This window comes from Melanostigma gelatinosum, assembly GCF_949748355.1.
Source record: "Melanostigma gelatinosum genome assembly, chromosome: 17".
Classification (NCBI taxonomy): Eukaryota; Metazoa; Chordata; class Actinopteri; order Perciformes; family Zoarcidae; genus Melanostigma; species Melanostigma gelatinosum.
Window position 1 is genome coordinate 5,092,116 of NC_136650.1, and position 24,947 is coordinate 5,117,062.

At 41.9% G+C, this 24,947-nt stretch overlaps 1 protein-coding gene across 1 annotated transcript; it reads right to left on the bottom strand.

Annotated features, from left to right (window-relative positions):
- Positions 1–2,967: 2,967 nt before the first annotated feature.
- On the bottom strand, positions 2,968–24,921 carry cfap69 (cilia and flagella associated protein 69; the record flags this gene model as incomplete). The annotated part of the gene is made up of 23 exons (XM_079287742.1): positions 24,801–24,921; positions 22,735–22,794; positions 22,575–22,640; positions 22,090–22,199; positions 21,909–21,985; positions 21,071–21,169; positions 20,297–20,449; positions 19,892–20,066; positions 18,866–18,989; positions 18,697–18,745; positions 18,473–18,594; positions 18,162–18,393; positions 17,634–17,798; positions 16,981–17,096; positions 14,580–14,698; positions 14,108–14,189; positions 13,786–13,978; positions 13,266–13,403; positions 12,825–12,901; positions 12,357–12,554; positions 11,891–11,977; positions 11,747–11,800; positions 2,968–3,132 (listed from the first exon to the last, which is right to left on the bottom strand). The coding sequence occupies exons 1-23, from the start codon at positions 24,888–24,890 to the stop codon at positions 2,968–2,970; spliced, it is 2,751 nt and encodes a 916-aa protein (XP_079143868.1). The 5' UTR covers positions 24,891–24,921.
- Between the last annotated feature and the right edge of the window lie 26 nt (positions 24,922–24,947).

Consider the following 24,947-nt stretch of genomic DNA (forward strand, 5'->3'; position numbering starts at 1 on the left):
GACTTTCTATCCAGTGACATCATCGGGTAAATCGTATAATTTGTCCAATACTTTGGTTTTTGACCAAATACCTGCTAAAATAAGGATGTTCCCGTCAGCCTCAGCTGTACTTTGTGTTTAACGCTATTTAGCGAATGCTAGCATGCTAACAGGTTAAAATACAATGGTGAAAATGGTCAACATTACACCTGCTAAACATCAGCATGTTCGCTTCATTGTGAGCATATTAGCATGTTGACGTTAGCATTTAGCTCAAAGCACTACAGCCTCACGGAGCTGCTAGCATGGCTGTGGCTCTTAGTCTTGTTCATATTTGGCACCAAAGGTGGAAATGGTCAACCCCAAATGTTCTGCCCTGAGTGGCATTCAAATTGACAAATAAACAATCATATGTCTTTTTCCTTTGGACATGTCTGCTACTGTGAATTTTCCCGCCTAAATGCCTCCTGTTCATCTGAAACTGTCTGTTCTCTTGTAAATCACTGCGGCATACAGATGTGGTGAGACAGTCAATGTCCGCTCAGCTCAGTACAACGAGTAGTGAGTGACTCTGTACTGTGGAGCCTCACTGTTAATGAAGCAGCTGCATTTAAGGTGCTGCTTCTGACCGCCATTAGTTCTGTCTCATATAAGCGAGTTCGGCATGTTGCTGGTTTCTTATGGCATCATGATGTCCTGGAACTTCTCAGGAACCTGTTATAGCTACTGCGTATAGAATTTATTTAAAAAAAACTCAGACTTTGGCACCCTGTAATGGTGGTGCCAGTATAAGAAAAGTTTCTCTTCCGATCAGCGTTGGACACGAGCTGTGAGGTCGAGTCTGAACAGGTTATATACCCCCCCCCCCGAGACACGCTGCATCAGCTCTCTGTAAAATATTGATTGACTCCCTGAATTCAAAGCATTTAAGAAAGCTATAAAAAGCTATACAAATGTATGAAGATAATCTGTCAAATATGAACACCAAATATGTTTACTTTCACTGAGTGTATTTATTTATTTTTGTGCTACAACATATTTCTCTGTGTGATACATTTGAGTGAACAAGATCTACAGAGACCAGTCAAATGAAACACGGAGACCGAAATAAAAGTGAAGTGCTCCGGGTGGTTGTGACCCACCTGGAGCAGACGGAAGTATCCTGGTGTCAGTCTCCCCAGTCTGATGATCATTTCTGCTGCTGGAGCTTCTCAGACGAACCAACAACCTTCCTGCAGGGACGAAAAAAAATGTCACTACTTCTCCACAAGTTTATGTTTACAGTTGTAGTATTCCAACACTTTTCTTTAGTAGTAAGTATTAAATGTCAGTCTGAACTTTTTGATCTGTGACTCCTCTCAGATGATCAGAGTGAATTTCTCCTCTCAGATCATTTCATGTGAATATATCTCTCAGGATCTCAAGATGTTTAAACTACCAAGTACGGCAGGCTTTGTTGAGTGAAGTCAGTCAAAATGTTCACATATTTTATCTTCTAGTCTGTTCCATTTATCATCTTATGAACCCTGAGATTCATCTTGAGACCCTTCAGGAGGACCTCGACCCCTGAAACCAAGGGACCTAAAGAAGATGTAATGACTGTATATATTTCATCTGTGTGAAATATGAATATGAATAACCCGTCAGTGCCGACAGAAGCCAAATTAGTTATTTGTAACACATTTCTTAAACACAATGAAGTTGTTCAAATCAAGCAACAATATCACTGTCACTGATGAAACTATCAAGTGCTTTAAAAAACTTTAAATGATTGACGATTTAAATTGATTTGATTAAAATGTGACCATAAAACCAAGCTAGAGATTTTTAGGTTGTACCAAAAAAACAAAGAGTTATTCATCAGTCTTTATGTGAGACAAAAGTCTTTCTCATCCTCACCTTCATCAACGGCTCCAGCAGCTCAACGCCCCCGCAGACAGACAGACAGTCAGACAGTCAGCGTGTGAAGCCCCTCAGCAGCTCGAACAAACAGCGGCAGCTTGTCGCACTGAAGAGGGCTCCCGTGTGTCCCTGCTCCTTTGTACAGTGTGAACGTCCCAGTCTGACGGGGGCTCAACACACTCACACACTCACAAAGCTGCATCAAGAGCCGCGGCCTGTCAGAGACCATTTGGTCATCCAGCCGGTAAAATGGTGAGAGCAGAGAGAGAGAGAGAGAGAGAGAGAGAGAGAGAGAGAGAGAGAGAGAGAGAGAGAGAGAGAGAGAGAGAAGAAGAAGAGGAGGCTCTGTGCAGCATGTTGTACGTTTGAAGGAACATGTGTGTTAATGCGCTGCAGTGACTTATGTAACCCAAAAACACTACAGAGAGAACACTTTTCAACAACTGTCCTAAATGGACCTTCTGGGTGCCACAAGCTGCCAAACAGCAGGTAGCCTTTCACAAACGAGGATCAAGCTTCAGTGGAGATAATTAGACTTTATTTCATCTTTAAATGAAATTGATATTTTGCTGTTACATAAGGCCTTAGTTTCCATGATGCCACATTTGACTGTTCAGGGTCTCACTGTTCATGTCGCCCCGTTAGTTATAGATACAATGCTCGTAGGAGAATGAATGCATAGAAAGGTTTTAATGATATGTTTAATCATCTGACTGTTGTGGGAGAAAAAAGGTTTACAAATCAAAACACGTTTCATGTTATCTAAAAAAAACAAGTATGTTGTTTTATTATTACATACATTTTAACAGCTAGTACTGCCACAAAGGCCAGTCAGTTTGTGTGTTTGTCTGTTGAATGGGTGGACTAGACTACAAGCTGCTGATTGTGCACATCAAGTGACCTCATGTCTGCATTTGAGTCAAAAGCAACACTGGGAATGAAACAGAGGCCGTTAGAAATAAACATCTATTCGTTATAAATGTGTGACCGTGCTGCAAAGTTTGGTTTGTGTCGTGTTGGGTGTGCATTCAAGTGTACAAGATAAAATAAATGTGCGATAACAATGTAAAGGGCATGTATGAAACATCAGTCTTTTACAGATACGGTGCTGAAGTATTCTGGGTCCTGACTTGTGGCTCCAACTTGGTCCTGACCCGCAGCCTTGATGGGAGCTCTGGCCAGAATCAGTTTCACTCCTGCGGGCCCCTGAGCGCTTGCTCTCTCTACAGACGTCACCTGCCCGACGACATGCTGAAACACACAGCAAGACATCACGGCACGTGTGAATCATCAGTGAGTGCGTCTCCCAGTTGTCCTGCACAGCTGGTGACTTAAAGGCACAATGAGTAGTGTTGGAGCTATTTATTTGATATTGTATTTTGTTATTTCATTTATAAGTAGTATTGTTTAATTATTGTAGATGTTTCATATGTTAAGATTATTTTTCTCTTTAATAGTAATTTGTTTGTTTCTATTATTTTTTGGGTAATTACTGTGGGCACCTGTTGCTATTTAAACAAGTAGAAAGGTAGGACCAGCATGCACCGGGGTGGGCGTATAGTTTTTACCAGCTACACAGGACAGGAGAGACAGCACGACAGGAGTTTGTTAAGTAGTTTGTTTTCTTGTTTTATTTGATTTATTTAATAAACACACCAAAATTGAATCCTGCTTGGACATTTGACTCTCTTCTGGCTGCGTAAAGATACCGACCACGGTGCATCAGTGGCGTTTGATTATTATTTGTTTAAGTTTGATTTAGCCGACAAATGGCCACTACATAAAGTAAAAACTACGCCCTTGGACTAAAGTAAAAGCTTAGCTCTTGGACTCAAAGGACCGATCCCACCACAGCCACAACTGGTTGGATCGTTTTTGGATTTCGTATGGATGATCAAAGAGGATTGTTTCATTCATCACTCTTGGATTCAATATCAGCGGGACAACTGCTTTGGACCGGATCAACACAGCGCTGAAACATCTCAGAAGAAACGGGTACGTGATACGACTGCCGTATAGGAAGACGGTGAAACGAGTGGAGTTTAAAAGTCTGTATTCACAGTGATGTACGTGCTTCTGGATGTTTAAGCCTGACTGCGTTGAATCGCTACAAATGGACATTGCGCAACACCCGCGCACCACTATCTGCGGCTTTCATTCATTAAAAAGCCCGACTTCAGTGTGTGTGTGTGGTGAATTGGAGGAGCGGCCTGTAAGCGCCTTTGCTGTTTGTTGCTGCACTTTACCTGCATTCACGTCCGACGGATTTGATTGATGTGTGACAAGCAGTTTGGAAGAAGTGTTCAAAATGTCTGACGTTCAGGCGACGGATGTTGAAAGGCCGTCAGCAGGAAGAGACATTAAAATGACTTCTAAAGGCTTGGAGTTCTACACGGAAATGTACCAGCAAAAGAGGACCGCAAAATGCAAACAAGCCAAAAAGTGTTTGAGAAACATAAGTGATTTAATGACTTCCAATAAAAATGTAAATTCAGTGAATGCTGAGCTTTTTACATTCATCAAGTGTTACCAAGATGCAAATGACATGCATACATCTTTTGTGAGCTTACCTTTACCTCAAGATGAAGTTACAAGGCAAAATCTGTACTTCAAAGAAAAAATGACAATGTTCTATGACTTCACTGAAAAGGTAAAAGGCTGGCTGTCTGAAATGGGTTACCCATATGTGCAGCCATATAAAGATTCTCTCGACCACCAAAGTGTTGCAGATGAAATAAACCCTGAAGATAGTGCTTCTAATGTGTTAAGTGTAAAGATGAACTCTGTAAAGACACATTCCCAGCTATCACGGATTTCATCAACATCATCTGCACGCATTAGAGCTGAGGCTGACAAGGCAGCTCTGATGGAGCGCGTTGCTGCTCTAAAAAGGAAACATCTAATCGAAGCTCAGGAGGAAAAGTTGGAGAGGGAAAAGGAAAGGTTGGAGAGGGAAAAGGAAAAGTTGAAGAAAGAAAAGGAACAATTGGAACTTGAAACGGAATTGGCAGCTACAAGTGCAAAGCTTCATGTCTTGGAAATAAATTCATCCCAGCGTGGCTCAAAATGTTCAGACGGAATGAACTCTTATGTTGAAAGGAACAAGTTCAAAGAAGCAAGACTATTAAATCCCCATGCCTACACCTTTGTTCCTGTTGAAAAGGATGTTATTTCTGTGTCTGATCCCATAATGCAACCACAGGTTGTTAGGCCTAAACAAAGGTCAAACACACAAATTGATGAGATGCTCGTAAAGACTGATTCTCCAGGTCAAACGACACAAACTGTGAATGAAAGTCAAGCAGGACTTGTGCAACCTCAACCCCATCAGAATGACATTGTAAATGTGATGCAAAGACAAAATGACATCGCTGCTCTGCTGGTCCAGCAAAATCTGTGCTCTGTCCTGCCTGTAAGAAACATTCCTGTGTTTGATGGAGACCCTCTTCAGTACAGGTCTTTTATCAGAGCTTTTGAAAATGGAGTGGAGGAGAAGACAACTAATTGGAGTGACTGTTTGCACTTTCTCGAACAATACACCAGGGGGCAGCCAAGAGACTTGGTGTGCAGTTGTCAACATCTACCTTCAGATCAGGGATACCACAGAGCCAAAAGTCTTCTCGCAGAGCACTTTGGAAACGAATACAAAATTGCATCTACGTATATGGAAAAGCTTCTCAGCTGGACGCCTGTTAAAAGTGAAGATCTTAAAGCATTGCAATCATTTTCCCTGTTTCTTCGAGGATGCTCAAATCTAACAGAGCAAATGATGCATATGAAGGAACTGGACCTACCATCTAATATGAGGAGCATCATCTTGAAACTTCCTTATAAGTTAAGGGAACGGTGGAGAAATGTTGCTTGTGATCTGCAAGAGCGACGTGGCCGGAGAGCACTGTTTGAGGATCTTGTTGCTTTCATTGAAAAACAAGTCAGAATTGCCTCAGATCCACTTTTTGGCAACATTCAGGACTCACAACCTACCAACTTGAAGGTCTCCAACGTTAGTTACTTGAAGCAAAGGAAAAAAGGAAGCAGCTTTGCCACCAACGTTACTGCAGTGAAAGAAGGAGTCATCACTCAGTACACAGGAAACAAGACGGCTTCCTCTCTTCACAACTGTCTGTTTTGTAAACAAAGTTGTCACTCATTGGATAAATGCTCACAGTTTAAAGTTAAAGGACATCGTGATAAAATTAACTTTATCAAAGAACAGGGTATTTGTTTTGGTTGCCTGAAAGTAGGCCACACAAGCAAAGACTGCAGGAGTCGCTTGGATTGCAATGTGTGTCACCAAAAGCACCCAGGAGTCCTTCACATAGAGTGGCAAGACAAAAGAACAACCTTTCAACAAGCCCAACAGTCTGTGAGCCCTCCAAGTGTCTCAACCACCATGTCTCAAACCTGCGGCCATATCGGGGCTGGTTATGAAGATAATTCCATCTTTTCTATTGTCGCAGTCAAAGTCAAGAGCCAGAGAGGTAACAAAACGGTGCAGACATATGCCTTCTTGGATCCAGGGAGTTCTGGCACATTCTGTACAGAGGACTTGGCAAGAAAACTGAACTTGAAGGGTAAAAGGACTAGTATTCTGCTGAGAACAATGAATCAAAAGAAGATCGTAAATGCACATATTCTGTCAGGCCTTGAAGTGTCTGGTATGAGCACAAACGATTTCATTGAGTTACCTGATGTTTTAACTCAAAGGAGCATGCCTGTTTCTGCACTCAACGTCCCACGGGAGGAGGATCTTGATCAATGGTCTTACCTCAAGGATGTTAAGCTCCACGACATTGACGCAGGTGTTGAGCTACTAATTGGAACTGATGCTCCAAAAGTGATGGAGCCTTGGGAGCTGATAAACAGCCAGGATGAAGGACCTTATGCGGTCAGAACCAGAGTTGGTTGGGTCATTAATGGTCCACTTCGCGGCGAGAGCAGTAGGAGTAAGAGTGGCTGCCCTGCTGTAACAGCCAACCGAATCTCTGTGGAACATCTGCAAGGAATGCTGGTTAAACAGTATAACCATGACTTTAATGAGAGATCATCAGAGGAGCAGATTGAAATGTCCAGAGAAGACATCAAGTTCATGAATGTTATGAGCAACACAACAGTATTAACTGGAAACCATTACTGTATTGACTTACCTTTCAGACAGGAAAATTCTGTCTTGCCTAACAATCGCTGTGTTGCAGAACAGCGCCTCCGAAGCCTGAAAAGAAAATTTGTCAAGAATGTTCCATTTAAGGAGGAATATACCGCATTCCTAAACAACATGATAACTCAAGGATATGCTGAGATGGTACCTGCTGATCAACTCGAACAAAGTGATGGAAAGGTGTGGTATATCCCTCATCATGGAGTCTATCATCCCAGAAAAGGCAAACTAAGAGTTGTTTTTGATTGTGGAGCAACTTTTAAAGGGACATCACTGAACTGCCAGCTCTTGCAGGGACCTGATCTCACTAACACTCTTATTGGAGTCCTCGTCCGATTTAGGCAAGAGCCCGTTGCAGTAATGGCCGACATCCAAGCCATGTTTCATCAAGTTCGTGTCTCAGAAAAGCACATCAACTTTCTCCGCTTCCTCTGGTGGTCTGATGGTGACACTGCGCAGTCTCCACTGGAGTATCGGATGAAAGTACATCTGTTTGGAGCTGTATCCTCACCAAGTTGTGCAAATTATGCTTTGAGGAGAACTGCAGATGATAATGTCCAACATTTCCCTCCAGAAGTGACAAATACAGTCAAACATAATTTTTATGTGGATGACTGCCTGAAATCCATGGCGTCAGAGGAGGAGGCACTGCAAATAATCAAAGATTTGAATGCGCTCTGTCATAAAGGAGGATTCAATCTTTCAAGATGGATCAGCAACAGCCGCACAGTGCTGCTGTCAATCGCTGAGGACAAAAGACCAAAAGAAATGGTGGAACTGGATTTGGATACAGACCAACTTCCAATGGAGCGAGCACTAGGACTAGAGTGGTGCATTGAAACTGACAAGTTCAAGTTCAGGACATCACTACAACAACAGCCAAACACCAGAAGAGGCATTTTGTCAGTGGTCAGCTCACTTTATGACCCTTTGGGATTTCTAGCCCCATTCAGCATGCCAGCCAAGCTGTTACTGCAGGAGCTTTGTAGGAGAAACTTGGGTTGGGATGACACTATTTCCCACTCTTTCGCTGAACAATGGTCTAATTGGCTTGAGGACCTGCAAAGGATGTCTGAGTTCAAAGTGGACCGCTGTATTAAGCCCAGAGACTTTGGAGAACCTGCTACAGCACAACTTCACCACTTTTCTGATGCCAGTCAAGTTGGCTATGGAACTGTGTCTTACGTGAGATTGGAAACTGATGATAAAGTACATGTTGCATTTCTCTTGGGAAAGGCCAGAGTTGCCCCACTAAAGCAGACCACAATTCCTCGACTGGAACTCACGGCCGCAGTTCTTGCAGTTCGTGTGGATAAAATGCTTCGGAAGGAGTTGCAACTCAAGCTGGAGAAGTCAGTCTTCTGGACGGACAGCACAACAGTCCTTAAGTATATCTCTAGTGAAACCAGACGATTCCACACTTTTGTGGCAAACAGAACCTCTTTCATCAGAGAAGCAGCAGATGTAGATCAGTGGAGATATGTGGGTTCCAAGGATAATCCAGCAGATGAAGCATCAAGAGGAATGAGAGCTGAGGATTTCCTGAAAGGCAGGAGATGGATAAGTGGACCTGAGTTTCTCTATCAGTCAAAGAAGGAGTGGCCTAAACTTGATGGGAATCTTGATGTGATTTCTGCAGATGACCCAGAGGTCAAAAGGGACTTAATGGTAAATGCTATCATCAAGGATTTGGAAAATGCCACCAACCACCTGATCTACTATTTTTCATCTTGGACTAGACTAAAAACATCTGTGGCTTGGTTTCTGAAGGTCAAGGAACGTCTCTTGTTATTGGGACAGAAGAGAAAGGAGTTTTGTGCTTCTGCAGGCCTCAGAAAGGACGATCTGAAGAATCGGGAGCATGACGTGGAAAGAAAAGTTCAAAGCTTTAAAGCCACACTCAAAGGACAAAGAATAACACCTGAAGATCTTGCTAAGGCAGAGCAGTCAATCATTCAATATGTACAACGACACAAGTTCAAAGCTGAAATTGCCTCACTGAAAGGATGCTTTAAAAACATCCACAAAGAAAGTCCGCTGTACAAACTAGACCCAGTAATGGATGATGAAATTCTCAGAGTTGGTGGTCGGCTGAGTAAAGCAGCACTGCCAGCAGAATCCAAACATCCAGTTATTTTGTCCAAAGACCTGCATGTATCCACGCTGATTTTGCGCCATATCCATCATCAGCTGGGACATGCTGGAAGAAATCACATGCTGTCAAGGTCACGGCAAAAGTACTGGATCATCAATGCAAATTCCGCTGCCAGGAAAGTCATATCTGACTGTGTTGTTTGTAGACGCAACAGAGGAAAGCTTGGTGAACAGAAGATGGCAGACTTGCCGGAGGAGAGAGTGTTGCCTGATAAAGCTCCTTTTACAAATGTTGGAGTTGACTATTTTGGGCCCATCAATGTTAAAAGAGGAAGAAGTCTTCTGAAGAGATATGGAGTGCTTTTCACCTGTCTTACCAGTCGTGCTGTGCATTTGGAAGTGGCATATACACTAGACACAGACTCCTGTATAAATGCAGTACGAAGGTTCATCTGTAGACGAGGTGCAGTCTCCACTATCAGGTCGGATAATGGCACAAACTTTGTTGGAGCCAACCGGGAGCTGAAGGAAAGTCTGGCTGTTCTGAATCATGACAAAATTCAAAGGGCTTTGGTCCAGGATGGCATAAAATGGAACTTTAACACCCCAGCAGCTTCCCATCAAGGCGGCATCTGGGAGCGCCTGATTCGTTCAGTGAAAGGTGTTCTCACCTCAGTTCTGCAACAGCAAATTCTGGACGATGAAGGGCTCCAGACTATTTTCTGTGAGGTTGAAGCAATTCTAAATGACAGACCCATCACAAAAGTCTCAGATGACCCAGATGACCTTGAAGCTCTCACACCAAACCACATTCTAATGTTAAAAGGCAAACCAATCATGCCACCAGGACTATTCATTCAAAGTGATCTGTACATCAAGAAAAGGTGGAAGCAAGTACAGTACATGGCTGAACTCTTCTGGAAGAGATGGATCTCTGAGTACCTGCCTATAATGCAAGAGAGACAAAAGTGGACAAGGCCAAGAAGAAGCCTCACTACTGGAGATATTGTCCTTGTTGCAGACTCTACAGCTCCAAGAGGATCTTGGATGATGGGAAAAGTTTTGGAGGCAAGACCAGATACAAAGGGGCTGGTGCGGTCTGTGCGACTTCAAACCAGGACCAGCATTCTGGAGAGGCCGGTGACGAAGCTCTGTCTGCTTTTGGAAGCAGCAGACTAAACATCATGGACTGATGTTTTCTCGACCTCTATTTTCTCTCTCTCTAATCTTTCTTTTTGTTGTAGGAGTCAAGAAGAAGATTAACTTTAGGTCATGTTTATTATAGGAATAGCTCGTTTGAGAATAATAATTGTGATATTATGCACAATTAGGGGCTGGAATGTTGGAGCTATTTATTTGATATTGTATTTTGTTATTTCATTTATAAGTAGTATTGTTTAATTATTGTAGATGTTTCATATGTTAAGATTATTTTTCTCTTTAATAGTAATTTGTTTGTTTCTATTATTTTTTGGGTAATTACTGTGGGCACCTGTTGCTATTTAAACAAGTAGAAAGGTAGGACCAGCATGCACCGGGGTGGGCGTATAGTTTTTACCAGCTACACAGGACAGGAGAGACAGCACGACAGGAGTTTGTTAAGTAGTTTGTTTTCTTGTTTTATTTGATTTATTTAATAAACACACCAAAATTGAATCCTGCTTGGACATTTGACTCTCTTCTGGCTGCGTAAAGATACCGACCACGGTGCATCAGTGGCGTTTGATTATTATTTGTTTAAGTTTGATTTAGCCGACAAATGGCCACTACAAGTAGGCTATTCCTAAAAATCAATATGTAGACTCATGCAAAAAACACTTGTGAACCACTAGAAGTGTGTGGCGGTATCTGTATTTGAGCTGGCTTGTTTGTTTTTTTGTGTCTCTGACCACATGCCAGAATGTAAACACACATCCAAGATGAACCTCCCGGAATGGCGGACACAGCGTAAAAAAATGCAAAATATATCCAGACTAAATGCCAAGCGGACAAAGCTCGTTACAAAACGAGTTTGTATCTGGGGTCGGCTTCAACTCGCTGGAGAGCACCGAAAACCCTGGTTGAGCCGGGGACAGATCCTCCTCGTTGCTCCTCTAAGAGTTTGTAGGTACATCTGAACTGATTATACTGCCAGGAGTTATTTTAAAAAGTACTATTTTTTACAGTCTCAGTATAATTATGTATACTCCCTCAAGTGTTGAGTTATATGGCTTTCAAAACAGTTTCTGGCTCTTTTTGTGAACCAGACACAAGAAATGTCCTCAAATTACACCGCAAGACATTTTGATAAAGAATTTGATTTCCAAACCTTAAAATTCAAATGTCAAAGCAGTAGTATAATACCTATTGCCTTCTTTCTAAATGTATCCTCTGCTTCTCTGCTGTTATCAGCGAGCGTATTAGGGACACTTTACAGCTACATTTCTTTTTCTGTCTGTAACTCGAGGCAAGATGAGTGTCGGTCTTGTATTATTACAGTTTTCCCTGTTTGCCAGTGAAAGTCAGAAAACTTGGTTCAACCACCTTGCTGCACTGCAGGTTGTATCTCCTAAAGCTGTTACTGACTGTGGGCAGTACAACACTAATATTTAATGTTGTGTGTCAGTGAGAGACCTCTGTTGGATGGACCGCAGCATCCTGGTATTTCTCCCTCTGTGCTTTCACTTCCTGTACAAAAAAACAACAACATAGTTTTTCAAATTGATTCTTTGCCACATGAGTGATGACTTATATCTGCGGATGTTCAAAGATAAAAACCTTCAGGATGTCATTGTTTGAAGTCTTGGAAACGTAGCGGTCCCATGACTTGGCTATGAGCTCCCGCTGCTTCCAATGAGACTTAATCTGCAACACAAGGACAGCAAAAAAAAAGGTGTGAGTGCAACTGATGAACAAAAAAGAGATGTCTGCTGTGTCAAGTTCCAGAGACTTACTTTTAGTATCAATATTCACCAATTTAGATTGACAAGAAAGCGTTATGGCTGCACTCTGTCTAAAATATGCATAAAATGCTCATGAAAAAGCAACCTACTCACAGACACTTGTGGGGATACATTTGTCAGAAGTTTGTGCAATAGTTCATGAGAGAAAAACAACATATCTACACCAACACGTCGACTCTAGAAACACGTTTTGCGTGCTTTTATTCAAAGAAAATATCCTTATTCAGCTGACATTCACAAACTTTCTACTCTTTGCGATTAGTGAATTAAACTCTCAGCACCTCGGTGTACATGAGCTCCTCCTCGCCGATGTCCTCCTTCCGCTGTTGCTTCAGGATGCTGTTCTGTTCCGCCGCGACCCTCCTCGCCGTGTCCTCTGCAGCCTTACAGATGGTACTCAGGGCCTCCTCGTCGGGGGTGATCGGCCTCACGCCGTCCGAACTCAGCTCCCTGCGGATCTCGTCCCACACCTCCCCGACCTACAGCACCGCGACACACGCCCCAAAGCTCATCATGTTCCTGTGTCTGAAACACAAGCCTTTGCTCGCTGTTTGCGATCATTTTAGAGTTTAAATATACATCTTACATATCATAAAAAATCAAAGCCTGTACGATGAGAATTTTGACACATCTTATTTCTCCAATTATTCTAATAGTGTAAAAATGACACAATCCTGTTGAAACCTGGTGACAACACGACTAGTTTCATATCCGGCACATTTTCTTTGCTCAACAAGCAGCAGCTCCACCTTGAAGTCCAGGTATCTCCTGACGATGCTCAAGGCCGCATAATCTTTCCTGGACAATCCAGGAAGGTCTTGAAAACCTTCAAAAGTGACAAGTGATGATTTTTCACAGCATAGTTTTAGAAGTTCAGCACATATTGCTGTATGCAAATTTACTGTAGCTCGAATTTTACTTTCCTGGATTAAGGTAATTGACAAGTGAGATGATCATGTGCTGACCTTGCATGTCAAAACCACATCTGTGTAGTACTAACAGATTGATCTAGATCCAAACTTACAGACAGTGTGGCTACATATTTGGCTGTATAATGTGACTTAGACTCCAGCTTCAAGGCAACATGATATAAAAAGCATTATCTACACATTTACAGATGTTGATGCGATGTTACAGTACGTGACACTGTGTTTACTGCTTGAATTCTTTCAGAACTTTCTAATCTTTACCAAGTTTGCAGAAGATGGAGTAAATCTTTAACCGCAGGTTCTCTGACACCTCCAGCACTGCTGCACTCGGTATGTTAGCAGGAAATGACAGCTGGGAGTCCTCCTGATGGTACTGACTGATGATGGGTCTCTGGGGGTCTTAAAGTCAAAAAGTGAAAAAGCATAAAATAAGATACAAGGGAAAGATGTATAAATATGAGCCACTGCAGCTTCCATTAACGTAGAAGTTTTATCAGACAGGATTCAAAGTGGGATTATTGTTTAATCCTTTGATTAGTGGTTGTCCGGCTCCGAATCAACAGTTTTTGACACTTAGCACTTTGTCCTTCAGTCATATGAAAAGTTCGACTGGCTCAGAGAATAAGTTGAAAGGTGTTCCTTATTAATGGGCTTCCGTTTACTCTAACCAACAGGTCCGTCTAGATACACGTCACTGACATACTTCAGAGATGTACATGCATATACTTCCTCAAGTCTTGTCACTGACTCGTTGTTGTTAAAGGTCTCGTTGCAGACTGACCTGCGATCCCTCCGTCTTGGTTTCGGCTGACTTTCAGCTCCTCCTCCTCGTCCCTCCACAGCTGCAGCAGGAATCTGGAAGCGGTGTGACCGCCGGCGTCCCTCCAGCTCAGGATGTGAGACAGAGTGTTCGGGTTGTCACATAACTCCAGCAGGGTGGCGAGGACGTTGCAGTGTACGCATCTGGGGCTCGACTGTTGGGGAGAGAGAGAGCGAGAGAGCGAGAGACGCCCAAACAGTTTCATATCAGTTCTTTACATTTAGGTGTTTATGGACACACAAATACAACGATAACTTCAGTTGGAAGTCAATCATCCACTTACACGGAGTAAGTCCAACAGAAGACACGCCCCCTCTTTAGCCAAAAAGTAATCTTCTGTGGTGTAGCAGCCCACAATACAGGACCTGATGGGATACACACAAACTTTCTCAACAGTGGGGAATCAGCGAGTCCTTTCCTTCCTGTTTGTCTACCAAAATCTCCAAAATTAAATTTTACTATATTTACACTACAAGTGTCTCAGACTGTTCAGAAAACCATACAACGTAAAAGCCAAAAGCGTGTAAAGGGAATAATGATGATATATTGTTAGAGTGTGGAGATGAGAGTACAGCATGTTCTTAACCTTAATTTAGTTTATTCCATTGAAGAGGAAGTTAATACATATTCCTCTGGCTTAAGTTTGAATTGAAGAAAATGATCAACAACATTCATTCCCTCTTTTTAATGAAGTTCATCTTTGTGTAAAAAAAAATTAAAATAAACAAGAAAAGTTGAGGTTTAGCTGCACTGACCGCACGCAGTCCACTGTTGAGAGGATGAGCGTGTTGTGTCCCAGACCGCTGTAGAACTCGTCGCAGCCTTTCTTCAGGAAGTGAATCGCCATCTCTACGACCTCTGACCCAAACAGCTCCTGTGGTGCGACAAAACAGGACCGCTAAGAGGAGATACTGTATGTCACGAAGCTGAAGCTGAAAGTGTGATGTTCTAATCCAGTGGCGGCTGGTCAATAGAGGGCCATGGGGCATGGCCCCACCATGAGCCACACAAAAACAATCTATATATATAATTATAATAATCATAAATTATACAAATTGTCAACATTTGTGTTTTTGAACTATGGAATGTACCCAGTAATGTGTGCAAAATATGATATCTACGCAAAATATATGCTTTTCCTGCTCGTCCTCTCCGCCTGTGTGCTCTCTGCTCGTGCTCTCTGTCTGTGTGCACGACACTCTGAGAACGCGCAGCTTGGGGGCCTGATCGTTTTGGCCCAAAAGAGACGGGTCTATGAAGCAGTTTAGCCAATTGCTGATTCAAGATATAATAATCCTTTATTTTATATAGCGCTTTTCTAAGTACTCAAAGATGCTTTTACAAGGATCCATGCACACCATTCGCCCAGTCATACCGGTGATGGTAAGCTACGTCTGTAGCCACAGCTGCCCTGGGGCAGACTGACGGAAGCGTGGCAACTAATTTGTGCACAACGGCCCCTCCGACCAACACCAAGGATTCACTCGCATTCACACCAAGCATTCACCATTCATTCCTTGCGTGTTTTTCCGAGGTGGGGGAAACCGGAGTGCCCGGAGGAAACCCACGCGGCCACGGCTGAGAACATGCAAACTCAACACAGGTTGTACCAGGAATCGAAACCAGAAACCTTGACTGGGAAGCGAACCCAGTACCTTCTTACTGTGAGGCAGTGATCTTAACCACTCTGCCACCGTGCCGCCCATATAAATGAGTGACATACAATTTAGCCAATCAGCGCCCTCAAATAGATTCAGCTTGGGGCCAGAACGATCAGGCCCCCCTCGCTGCGCGTTCTCGTCAGGAGAAGTCTCTACAGGCGCCCGCGCCAGCGCCAGCACTCCTCCTCCAAGACCCGTTTGAGAGGAGAACTTTGAGGAGATTCTGCAGCCAAAGAGCTGATATCAGATCAGCCTGACCTCACAATCAGACAGCAGACTCGCGGGAAAGGGAAGCAGTACATGCGAAGCTTCTGTACTAGCTGAACACCAGACAGGTTTGGCTAGCTGCATGACGTCATGCTAATCATTTATTTAGCTTTTTAAAACAACGGGGACGGATCCAGCACGGACAGTTACAGGAGTGAGGGATGAGGAGGTAAGGAAACATGAGAACACCAGGGTAGGGAGTGAGGGATGAGGAGGTAAGGAAACATGAGAACACCAGGGTAGGGAGTGAGGGATGAGGAGGTAAGGAAACATGAGAACACCAGGGTAGGGAGTGAGGGATGAGGAGGTAAGGAAACATGAGAACACCAGGGTAGGGAGTGAGGGATGAGGAGGTAAGGAAACATGAGAACACCAGGGTAGGGAGTGAGGGATGAGGAGGTAAGGAAACATGAGAACACCAGGGTAGGGAGTGAGTGATGAGGAGGTAAGGAAACATGAGAACACCAGGGTAGGGAGTGAGGGATGAGGAGGTAAGGAAACACGAGAACACCAGGACACACATGGAGAACTCTGTCAAGCTACATATTAGACAAAGTGAACATCTTTTCTTCTACATAGTTGTCCTCAGTCTCATCTGCTTAACTTGGTCATGGAGGCATCAACATGTAATAGAGATGTTAAATTAACAGTGAAAACTCATCATAGCTTAATTTAACATCAGTATTCATAATTACACTTCATGTTTACTTCTCCTGATCTTTACCTCCTATAACAAGGTCCATAGGGACATCTCAATAAATGAACATGTTATATTATATTATATAAGTGTTATTTACTGATTGTTTTTGTGTTGGAATACATGTTAAATATTTAACTGCCAAGTAATAATGCGTGTTTGATACTTACATTTTTTTTGCATTAAATCATACTGGGATGCTGAAATTGATAAGATGGCCCGACCTAGAACATGTTCCACCAGCCGCCACTGTTCTAATCTGAGCATGACATGACATCTAGCTGAGAAATATAAACACAAAGAAAGTAAAAATCCCATTGGTGTTTTCACTTGAAGCACAAATGAAAACATATATTTATTAATGTGTTTGTTAAAGCAGCTAAGTTTAGATCTTAAGAACAAAAACTTGCCCTCTTGTCCATCTTTCAAACGGATTTGAAAGTCACACAGTGGCTTTAAGTTGAACTAGTTGTCTCAAAGTGACTTGTGTAATTCTACAGGTTAGTTACAAAGTGCTTTTATCAGCTTTACCTTTCTGTACATGTCGTTCTCACACAGCGCTGAAAGTATCAGTTGAATATCTGACTTGATCTCCAGGGTGAGTACGTCCTCCTCGTCAGGACTCACTTCCATCTGCATCAAAATCCCTGAGAAAATACGACGGATAGTCTGTGTTGACTACGCTGATTAAAAGGGCCAGTGTGTAGGATTTCAAAAGATCTATCAGCAGACATTAAATATGATATTTATAACTATGTTATATAAATAAAATAACTAGCCCAGAACGGAGGAACCACACACTGGTTCTAGAGAGGGTCTTTTGTGTTTTTACGTTACTTATAGGCCACCGTAGTTCTTGGACACACTTGTGAAACTGCGGTAACGTGAGCCGACGAGTGCAAAACCGCATTACCTCCAGCTGCCGTCTGACTTCCGATTGCTCCTAAAGTAGTGTTCTTACAATAATGATGGCCTCTGATCAAGATGAACGGCGTTGCACTTGGCGGCTCACGTTGCCTGAAGTGGGAACAATTCTAAAGTCTTGGAAAGGGAGGAGTGAGTGGAGGGGTGTTCAGTTGGTTGCAATCTGCTACCACGCCGCTAGATGCCACCAAAATCCTATAACACTGTCCCTTTAAGTTAAATGTTTCTGCTGATGTTGTGCACGTTTTGATTGAATCTACCCAAGAACTGGTTGATGGTTCCTTGATCACAAAAGTCCTGGTTGACCGAGTCTTCTCCTAAAGACGTTACAGATCTCAGCACCCTGACACAATGTCGCATCTGAGCCTTCATGCTGCCTCTTCGTCCTCCGTCATGGGAGCCGTGACCCTGACCAAAGAAAGCATCTGGAGAAAAAAAATATAACAAGTGTACCGTTATGTCACGAAAAAAGGGCGAATACACCCAAATGATTAACTCTGCAGGTGCAAACATTGTCAAGGGGTTATAGTGTCTGTTGTCAGTTGACCTATAAATACTTGCAAAAACACAATAATATATAATTCATTTTTTTTAAAACCTGTTGCATTTTAGCTTTAAGCTGATCCACAACGTCTCAGAGTGAGAGAGAAGGGGCCTCAGTGTTTTGATCAAGGCCACCCTGACAGTACACGTGAACATTGTGTTTGACCTTTGACCTTGCAGATACAGGACAGGACTTCCTCTGGCCTCTTGTTCGTCTCTCCACGCGTCTTCTGCAGCGTCCTCACCTTGAGCAACGCAGCGGTCCAGCAGGAGCAGCAGACACGTGCTCCCCTTATGCGTCGTGTAGTCGGCCAACATGAGCGGAGCGATGGTGCAGACGGTGGCCAGCGCTTGCAGCTGGAGCTCCTTCTGCTGCACCGAGGACCACTGAAGCGACGCTGACCGGCGCTGAGACGAGGCAGCGGGCGGCTTCACGAGCGTCAGCAGAGCCAGCATAACACTTTCCTCTTTATAGAGCTATAGGAGAAGAAAACATGTAGGGTGTTCAAAATGTCACCTTTGGACTGAGACAATACTGACTGTGTGTGGCACTGACCTGCAGAGCAGCAAAGTCCTTCGACATCAAAACCAACAGATTCAAAAGCAACTTCTTCATTTTCAGGTCTTCGTTATTGTAGGCGAGCTTGAGGTTGCGGACCAAAGGGTTGGAACTTTTCACTAAATCATAAAGGAAGCAATTATGTTATCGTAAAAAAGGCTACTGTACTCATGAATATTCATATTGTAGAAATGAAATGTCGAAGGAAAGAGTGGCCTCACGCTCTGGAAACGTGGCCAAAACCACGAGCTGTTTGGCAAATAAACTCTCCTGAAAATTAGAAACACAATGTCAAGCAACCTGTAGTGGCACATTTCACACATCTTCTAAATGTGCTGGGCAGTTATGAGTCTATGAATATGATCTTACAATAACTTATCCCGTACTCACAATAAGCAGAGAACTAGGACTTTCTGCGATGAGAGTTGTGATCACAAGCAGATCGTTTCTGAGTTGGAGGTCAGAGTTACGGGAGCCGTTCATCAGCTGCTGAAGAAACGCTTCTTTCAGAGAACTAAGTTACAAATAAAAAGAAAGTAAGAAGTCTCATATCTATTTGTACTGAATGAGCACAAACCTGCCTCATGTAAATTCCTCTAGACGGTTGTTGATCAATTTATCCCTTGTTCATCGCTTGCCACATTCTTAGCTTTTTAATTATACATTTTTATCATTTTGTCTGCGCAAATACATCATGGCATTTTTCTTTGAATTTTGAAAGTTCAACTGTAGCCCTATAATAAGTCTATAATAAACTGTGTACCCAAAAAACGACACTCAGACCCGTAAGGATAAATGTGTACCTATTCAAACCACAATGTATTTTATTATATCAGGCTTTCAATCTTGAGACCCGGATTCGAAATTGCACTTCCTTACTATATTCCACCAGATAGAGATATTTTCTCATGTTTCCCTATGGGGCAAACACATGCTACTTTCTTAGTTTCCACTAGGGGCATTGCTGCTGTTGTTGTTATGGAGCACTGCAGAGTTTGATGCAATCAGAATCAACGTTATTGCTAATCATTGACATATTCCAGAAAGTGAAAAAAAAAATCCCCACAGCATTTAGTAGACAGAAAATAATTACATTTTGTGGGGTGGCATGTAACAGTGGCATGATGTAAACAAAATGGCAATTCTGTAAATGAATAAATATTTGGTCGTTATGATCAGGACTGACGTTGGTTAACATTTTTAACTCAGTAAAAGTGGAAAATAACATTAATATATCATTTTTTCGATGACTTTTTGACACATACATTTTTGTGCTTGAATGACACCGTAGCAACTTCTTTTACAGATATGCGGAATGGATAAGAAGATGAAGTAAACAAAAGGTAATTCAATGAAATGAACTCTACAAGCACACACTGTCCTCATCAGCCACATATGGAAACAGGAGACACGTACATGACACACTCCATGCTGCTGAGCTGAGCAGTGACCTCCTTGCTGCCTCTCTCCAGCAGGTTCCAGAGGATTTCGGAGGAGCAGAACAGGACCCGGCCGGACGGGTCGGGTTCGTTCATGTGGAGACAGATCGTCTCTGCTCCTCGTGCATTCAGTATTAACGCACAGTTCATATCTGTGTTTGTAAAATGAAATGCGATTAATGTGAGTGATGATAAAACAACCCATTGACCTGCTGACATTGACACGAGGACACTTAAAATCACAGTTTTGATTGTTTGTCTGATTGTTATTTGGTCATGAGATGACGTATGCGCTTGAGAGCTGCTACTTTATCTAATGAACGAGGCTGGATTGACATGTCTGACTGATCCCCTCCTCCACAGAGTAAAAGCACTCACTGACCAGAGGACCTGGAGAGGATCTGAAGTGTCTGCAGGAGCTGCAGTTTGATGGCGGGCTGGTTCTCCAGAGCGGCCAGGGAGAGGAGCAACGTCTGAGCCAGCTCACTGCGCTCCAGCAGCTGCAGCCTGTAGCCTGGAGAGGTTGGCTGAAGCCCTGCAGAGACAGATTTTATTTTTAAAGATAATGACAATAAAATAAATGACCTGATGAAGAAGCAAACTCAAGAGAAGAGGAGAGAAAATTACAAATACGAAAAACGAAAAGAAGGGCATCTTAACAGGAAATTGGGGGTATACAAGTACAACACTGATAACAAAAAGTGATAGAAAATTTACAAAACCATAATATTTGGACAAAATTAGGACATAAGACTGGTAGAATAGCAGTTTTAGTGGAAAACAAAGAATAACCTACAGAAAAATATATTCAAAAGAATATAAAAAATACAGCCAACTGATTTCATGACCAGTTCATAACAACAGCCTTTTGATGTATCAGTAAGACTGAAGAAGAAGAAGAAGAAGAAGAAGAAGAAGAAGAAGAAGAAGAAGAAGAAGAAGAAGAAGAAGAAGAAGAAGAAGAAGAAGAAGAAGAAGAAGAAAGAGAGGGGTAAAACATGAAAGAAAGAGAGAACGAAAAGGAAAGTAAGAAAAGAAACAAAGGCACAAGCATGCCACAACAGAAGTCATGAGAAAACCTCACTCAGTGAAAGTCTAGAAAATCGGTTGCCAGAGGGGAAAGTCCGAGGCTTTGGCTTTGCAAGACGGTCAGTACCGTCAATCAGCTGTTTAGGAGCCACACAGCTGTAGAATGATTTCACAGACTCAACCGTCTGCTGTCTCACTTCAGCATGGGACACCCTCATCAGACAGCCTGCCAACAGAAACACTGTCAGAGCCACTCGTCATCACCTCTCCTGTCCGGAGAAACTGGACCCAATCAGTCTTGAGCAATGTAAAGGAAAAATGTAACTAAACACAAAAATAACAAAATATAATAATACGGATAATAAGGACTTTGTTATAGCTTAGCATTAAAAAGATTCGGCCGCTGCATTTCAAGCCCCTCCAGCATGTGAACCGAAACACTGCATTACCACACAAAGGTCATTTAAAGATGTTCACTGTGATGATCTATCGTAAAGAGTAAGCCCGGTGATATTTGACATGTATTTTTTTGTCAACAAATCTCTTTGTTATAAATACTCACCAAAATGTGTATTTATCCGCCACTGAAAACAGTCCTACCAGAAGCTACAGTGATGAGCTGTTTTAGGAAATTACTTATTTTTTTAAATTCTCTGTAACTTCGTGACTTGCTTCTGAATATTTATATCTTTAGAAGGAACCAATGGGCTTGGGGCTGTGTGCCACGGACGCTCTTTCTGCGAGTGTCCTTAAGTCTTGAGTCTCTTCATGGGATTTTTTAACAGTAAGAAAAAAACATAACACCGCCAGTCTTATCCTTTAAGTTTCAAGTCTACAAATTCATTTTCATACCATATTGAAAGAATGACAATGAGTGGCTGCTAGGAGGTAAACAAATGACTTTGAAAATTGAAAATTGCAATTAAATATATAACTATGAAATGACTTGATCGTGATCTGTGTACCCATGTGAGAGAGGAACTCTATGACGTCCTGAGCGTAGTTCAGCTCATCGGATGCTTTCTCCTTCAGGAAGGGAAGCCTGAGAGGAAGCAAAACTACATGTTGCTGTTCAGAGTCAGACGATGTCACACAAAACAAACATCAGTCTTTTCCACGTAGGCTTGATATATCGGAGTTTCTTACCTACAAATATGAAGTGCCTCACACAGAATGGGCACATATTCCGGGTGATCCGTCACTTTCTCGGCACAGATGTTGAGTATTTTGGCGATGCATGTCAGCTCCTTCAAGAGCTTGAAATAAGTTAAGAAGATGTAACACTTTGGCAAAACGTATTTGTAGATAAATCCCAGTGAGGGAGGGGACGTGATGGGACAAAGATTCATCATGATAACCGGGGTTATTTCTGAACACGGAAAATGCTGACAGACAGCGATACAGCAGCAAATTAGAGCCTTGGGAACACCATTTGTCTTTGTGTTCAGGTTGCATGAGAGGAAAATCTATTTCCATCTTTGTACCAGGGGACAGTAATGAGGACGGTTTGACAATCGGCTGCAGTGTGTGACAAATGAGAGAGCTTTATTTTGGAAGAGATAGACTCTTCTAAGAGAAGTCTGCATTATCAGAAGTGTCTATCAGAAGACTGGATCCAGAACAAAGGATACAAAGCCAATTTGGCTTCTCTTCAGTAGCTTCTTCAGGACAAAGAGGTGCCTCTCCTTCAAGTTAGCCTTTAGTAAAAAGAAAAACAGAATGTACAGTATGATTACATATGACATAACATAAATCTGAAAAAAAGTCGGATAACATTCAAGTTAAACTTACTGTCAAAGGATCTTCAAGAAGACGGATCACCTTACCGAGTTCAAGACTTTTAACACCGACCTGTTGAGAAATTACAGTTTAGGTCTAAGTTCACACTGTCTTCTGTCTTCTTTGGCGGCAGACATACTTGAACACAAGGTTGTCACAATAAATAATAATGTGTATTCTAAAGATGTTTTTTTGCATCAAAATGTCCAAACGTGAAAATGTGGTTGCATGTCTCAGTCTCTTTTTAAGCCAAAGTAATTGTACTCTGGAAAAATCATAATCAATTATAATATTTAGTTAAGTTCAATGCATTTTATTTCCAAACCCTTACTCCATTATAGAAGTAAGAGGTAAACTATTGTCCATAGCATATGAATAAGTATTTCATATCAAACATTTTGTGATGCTTTAAACCTTATTATAATAACCCAATTCAAAGCTATGGCAATACAGGTCATATTTGAAATTGCAACAGGTCATCACCACACTTCTATGTCAATATGTGATTTTTGTGATTACTAAATGTGATACTAAATGTGATAATACATCATATATCACAACATTATTAAACATGAGTTATATCAGATTAACTGTATATAATGGATACAGACAAATCAGCATGGCTGAATCAACTCACTCGGGGGCCGTAGGCCAAAAATAAGTCCCCGTCCTCTCACTGCACTGTAAATTGACCCTGTTGCCTCTAATTACCCATCAAGTACAGTGCACACATCAGACTACACATGGCATCACATGGCCTCTAATCCCCAAACCAACCCATACTCCCATGAGCCACGGCTACCTGGCCACGGAGTTGCTGTCTGCTGATTACTTTGAGAAAATAAAGTAACTAAACATTTTTGGGGAATATACACTATGTGAGCCTAAACTGAAATAATAAAGAAGCAATCTCAAAGTTTTCTATTTAATTGAATGACTGACAGCCACCATCTATCACTGAAGGAGGTAACACAATGGTGATGGAGCCTATGGCCCACTGATGAAAGTATTGCAATATTTGAATATTTGCAGTATTATGAACTGTTACAGCTTTTCTCCACTGTGTGCACTCGGATATTCAACTATGCACTCAATTCTACATTGCGCTTAGTTTAGCAGCCTGGAGTCTTTTAGTAGATGCATGGGCTTCAACATTTTAGAATTGTGTTCATAGTTCCATTCTGTGTGTGTATCGAGAAAACTGTAAGTTTTGTCACCAGAGACATTCATTTCATGATAGTGCAAATACCGGTATATATATATATATATATATATATTACAAATCTTTCATCAGTAAGCTATGGGCTCAATCACCATTGCGTTACCTCGTTTGGATATAGTGGCTTAACAGACATTTTTTTAAGTCTTTGAGATTGCTACTTCAAGACTAGTCTTGGCTTGAGACTGGTTTTAGAAGGTCATGTTAGTCTAGCCCAATTAAGCCGATCAAGGTAGGCAAGTTCGCCACCTCTCCCCTGTTAGCCTGAGGTGAGAGCTTTGTTGCTAAGCAAAAACATTGTATTACTTTAAGCTACATTTTTGATAACTATTTCAACAGTTTACATAGACTGTAACACTATATAAGAATAATGTTTATCAATTACCTTTAGCTTCAGTTGACCACTTCAATTGTTTATCCATTACTTTTTCCATAACTATTTATATCTGTTACTTGTAGTTGTTTTAAGCTAACCTTTTTAACTATTTAAGCATTACTTTTTGCTTTGAGCTATCTATTTCAAATGAGTATCCATAACTTGTTTGGATTATTGAACGATATTCTGAACACTAAATTGTTTCTGAACATCTTGAACAATTCAAACCAACATGTATTTGTGCCGTTTTACCGTCTTTGTTATTTTCAACTAAACTCGGTGTCGCTGTTGCATCTTCTGACAGAGCACCTTTTTAAAAGTGAGTTTTAATTGTGGCAGAGTATCGTTATATTGTAGCATTAAGTGAAATACCTTAATACTTCTTCCACCACAATATATGCGTATTAACTGAGAACCAGCGTTACATGAAATACTACATGAAATACTTCATATAACCTCGAATGAGTTACAGTAACTGTTTACCTCTGGAATATGTTGCTTCTTATCCGATGCTCTTGGTCTGATTCCAGGAAAGTCCAGTTTTCTTCTGTGCACATGTTTGCCTGAATCCATTTCCAAAATGTATTGTTGCTTTAAATACTCACTTTAAACATTCTCGGTTCATGTGAA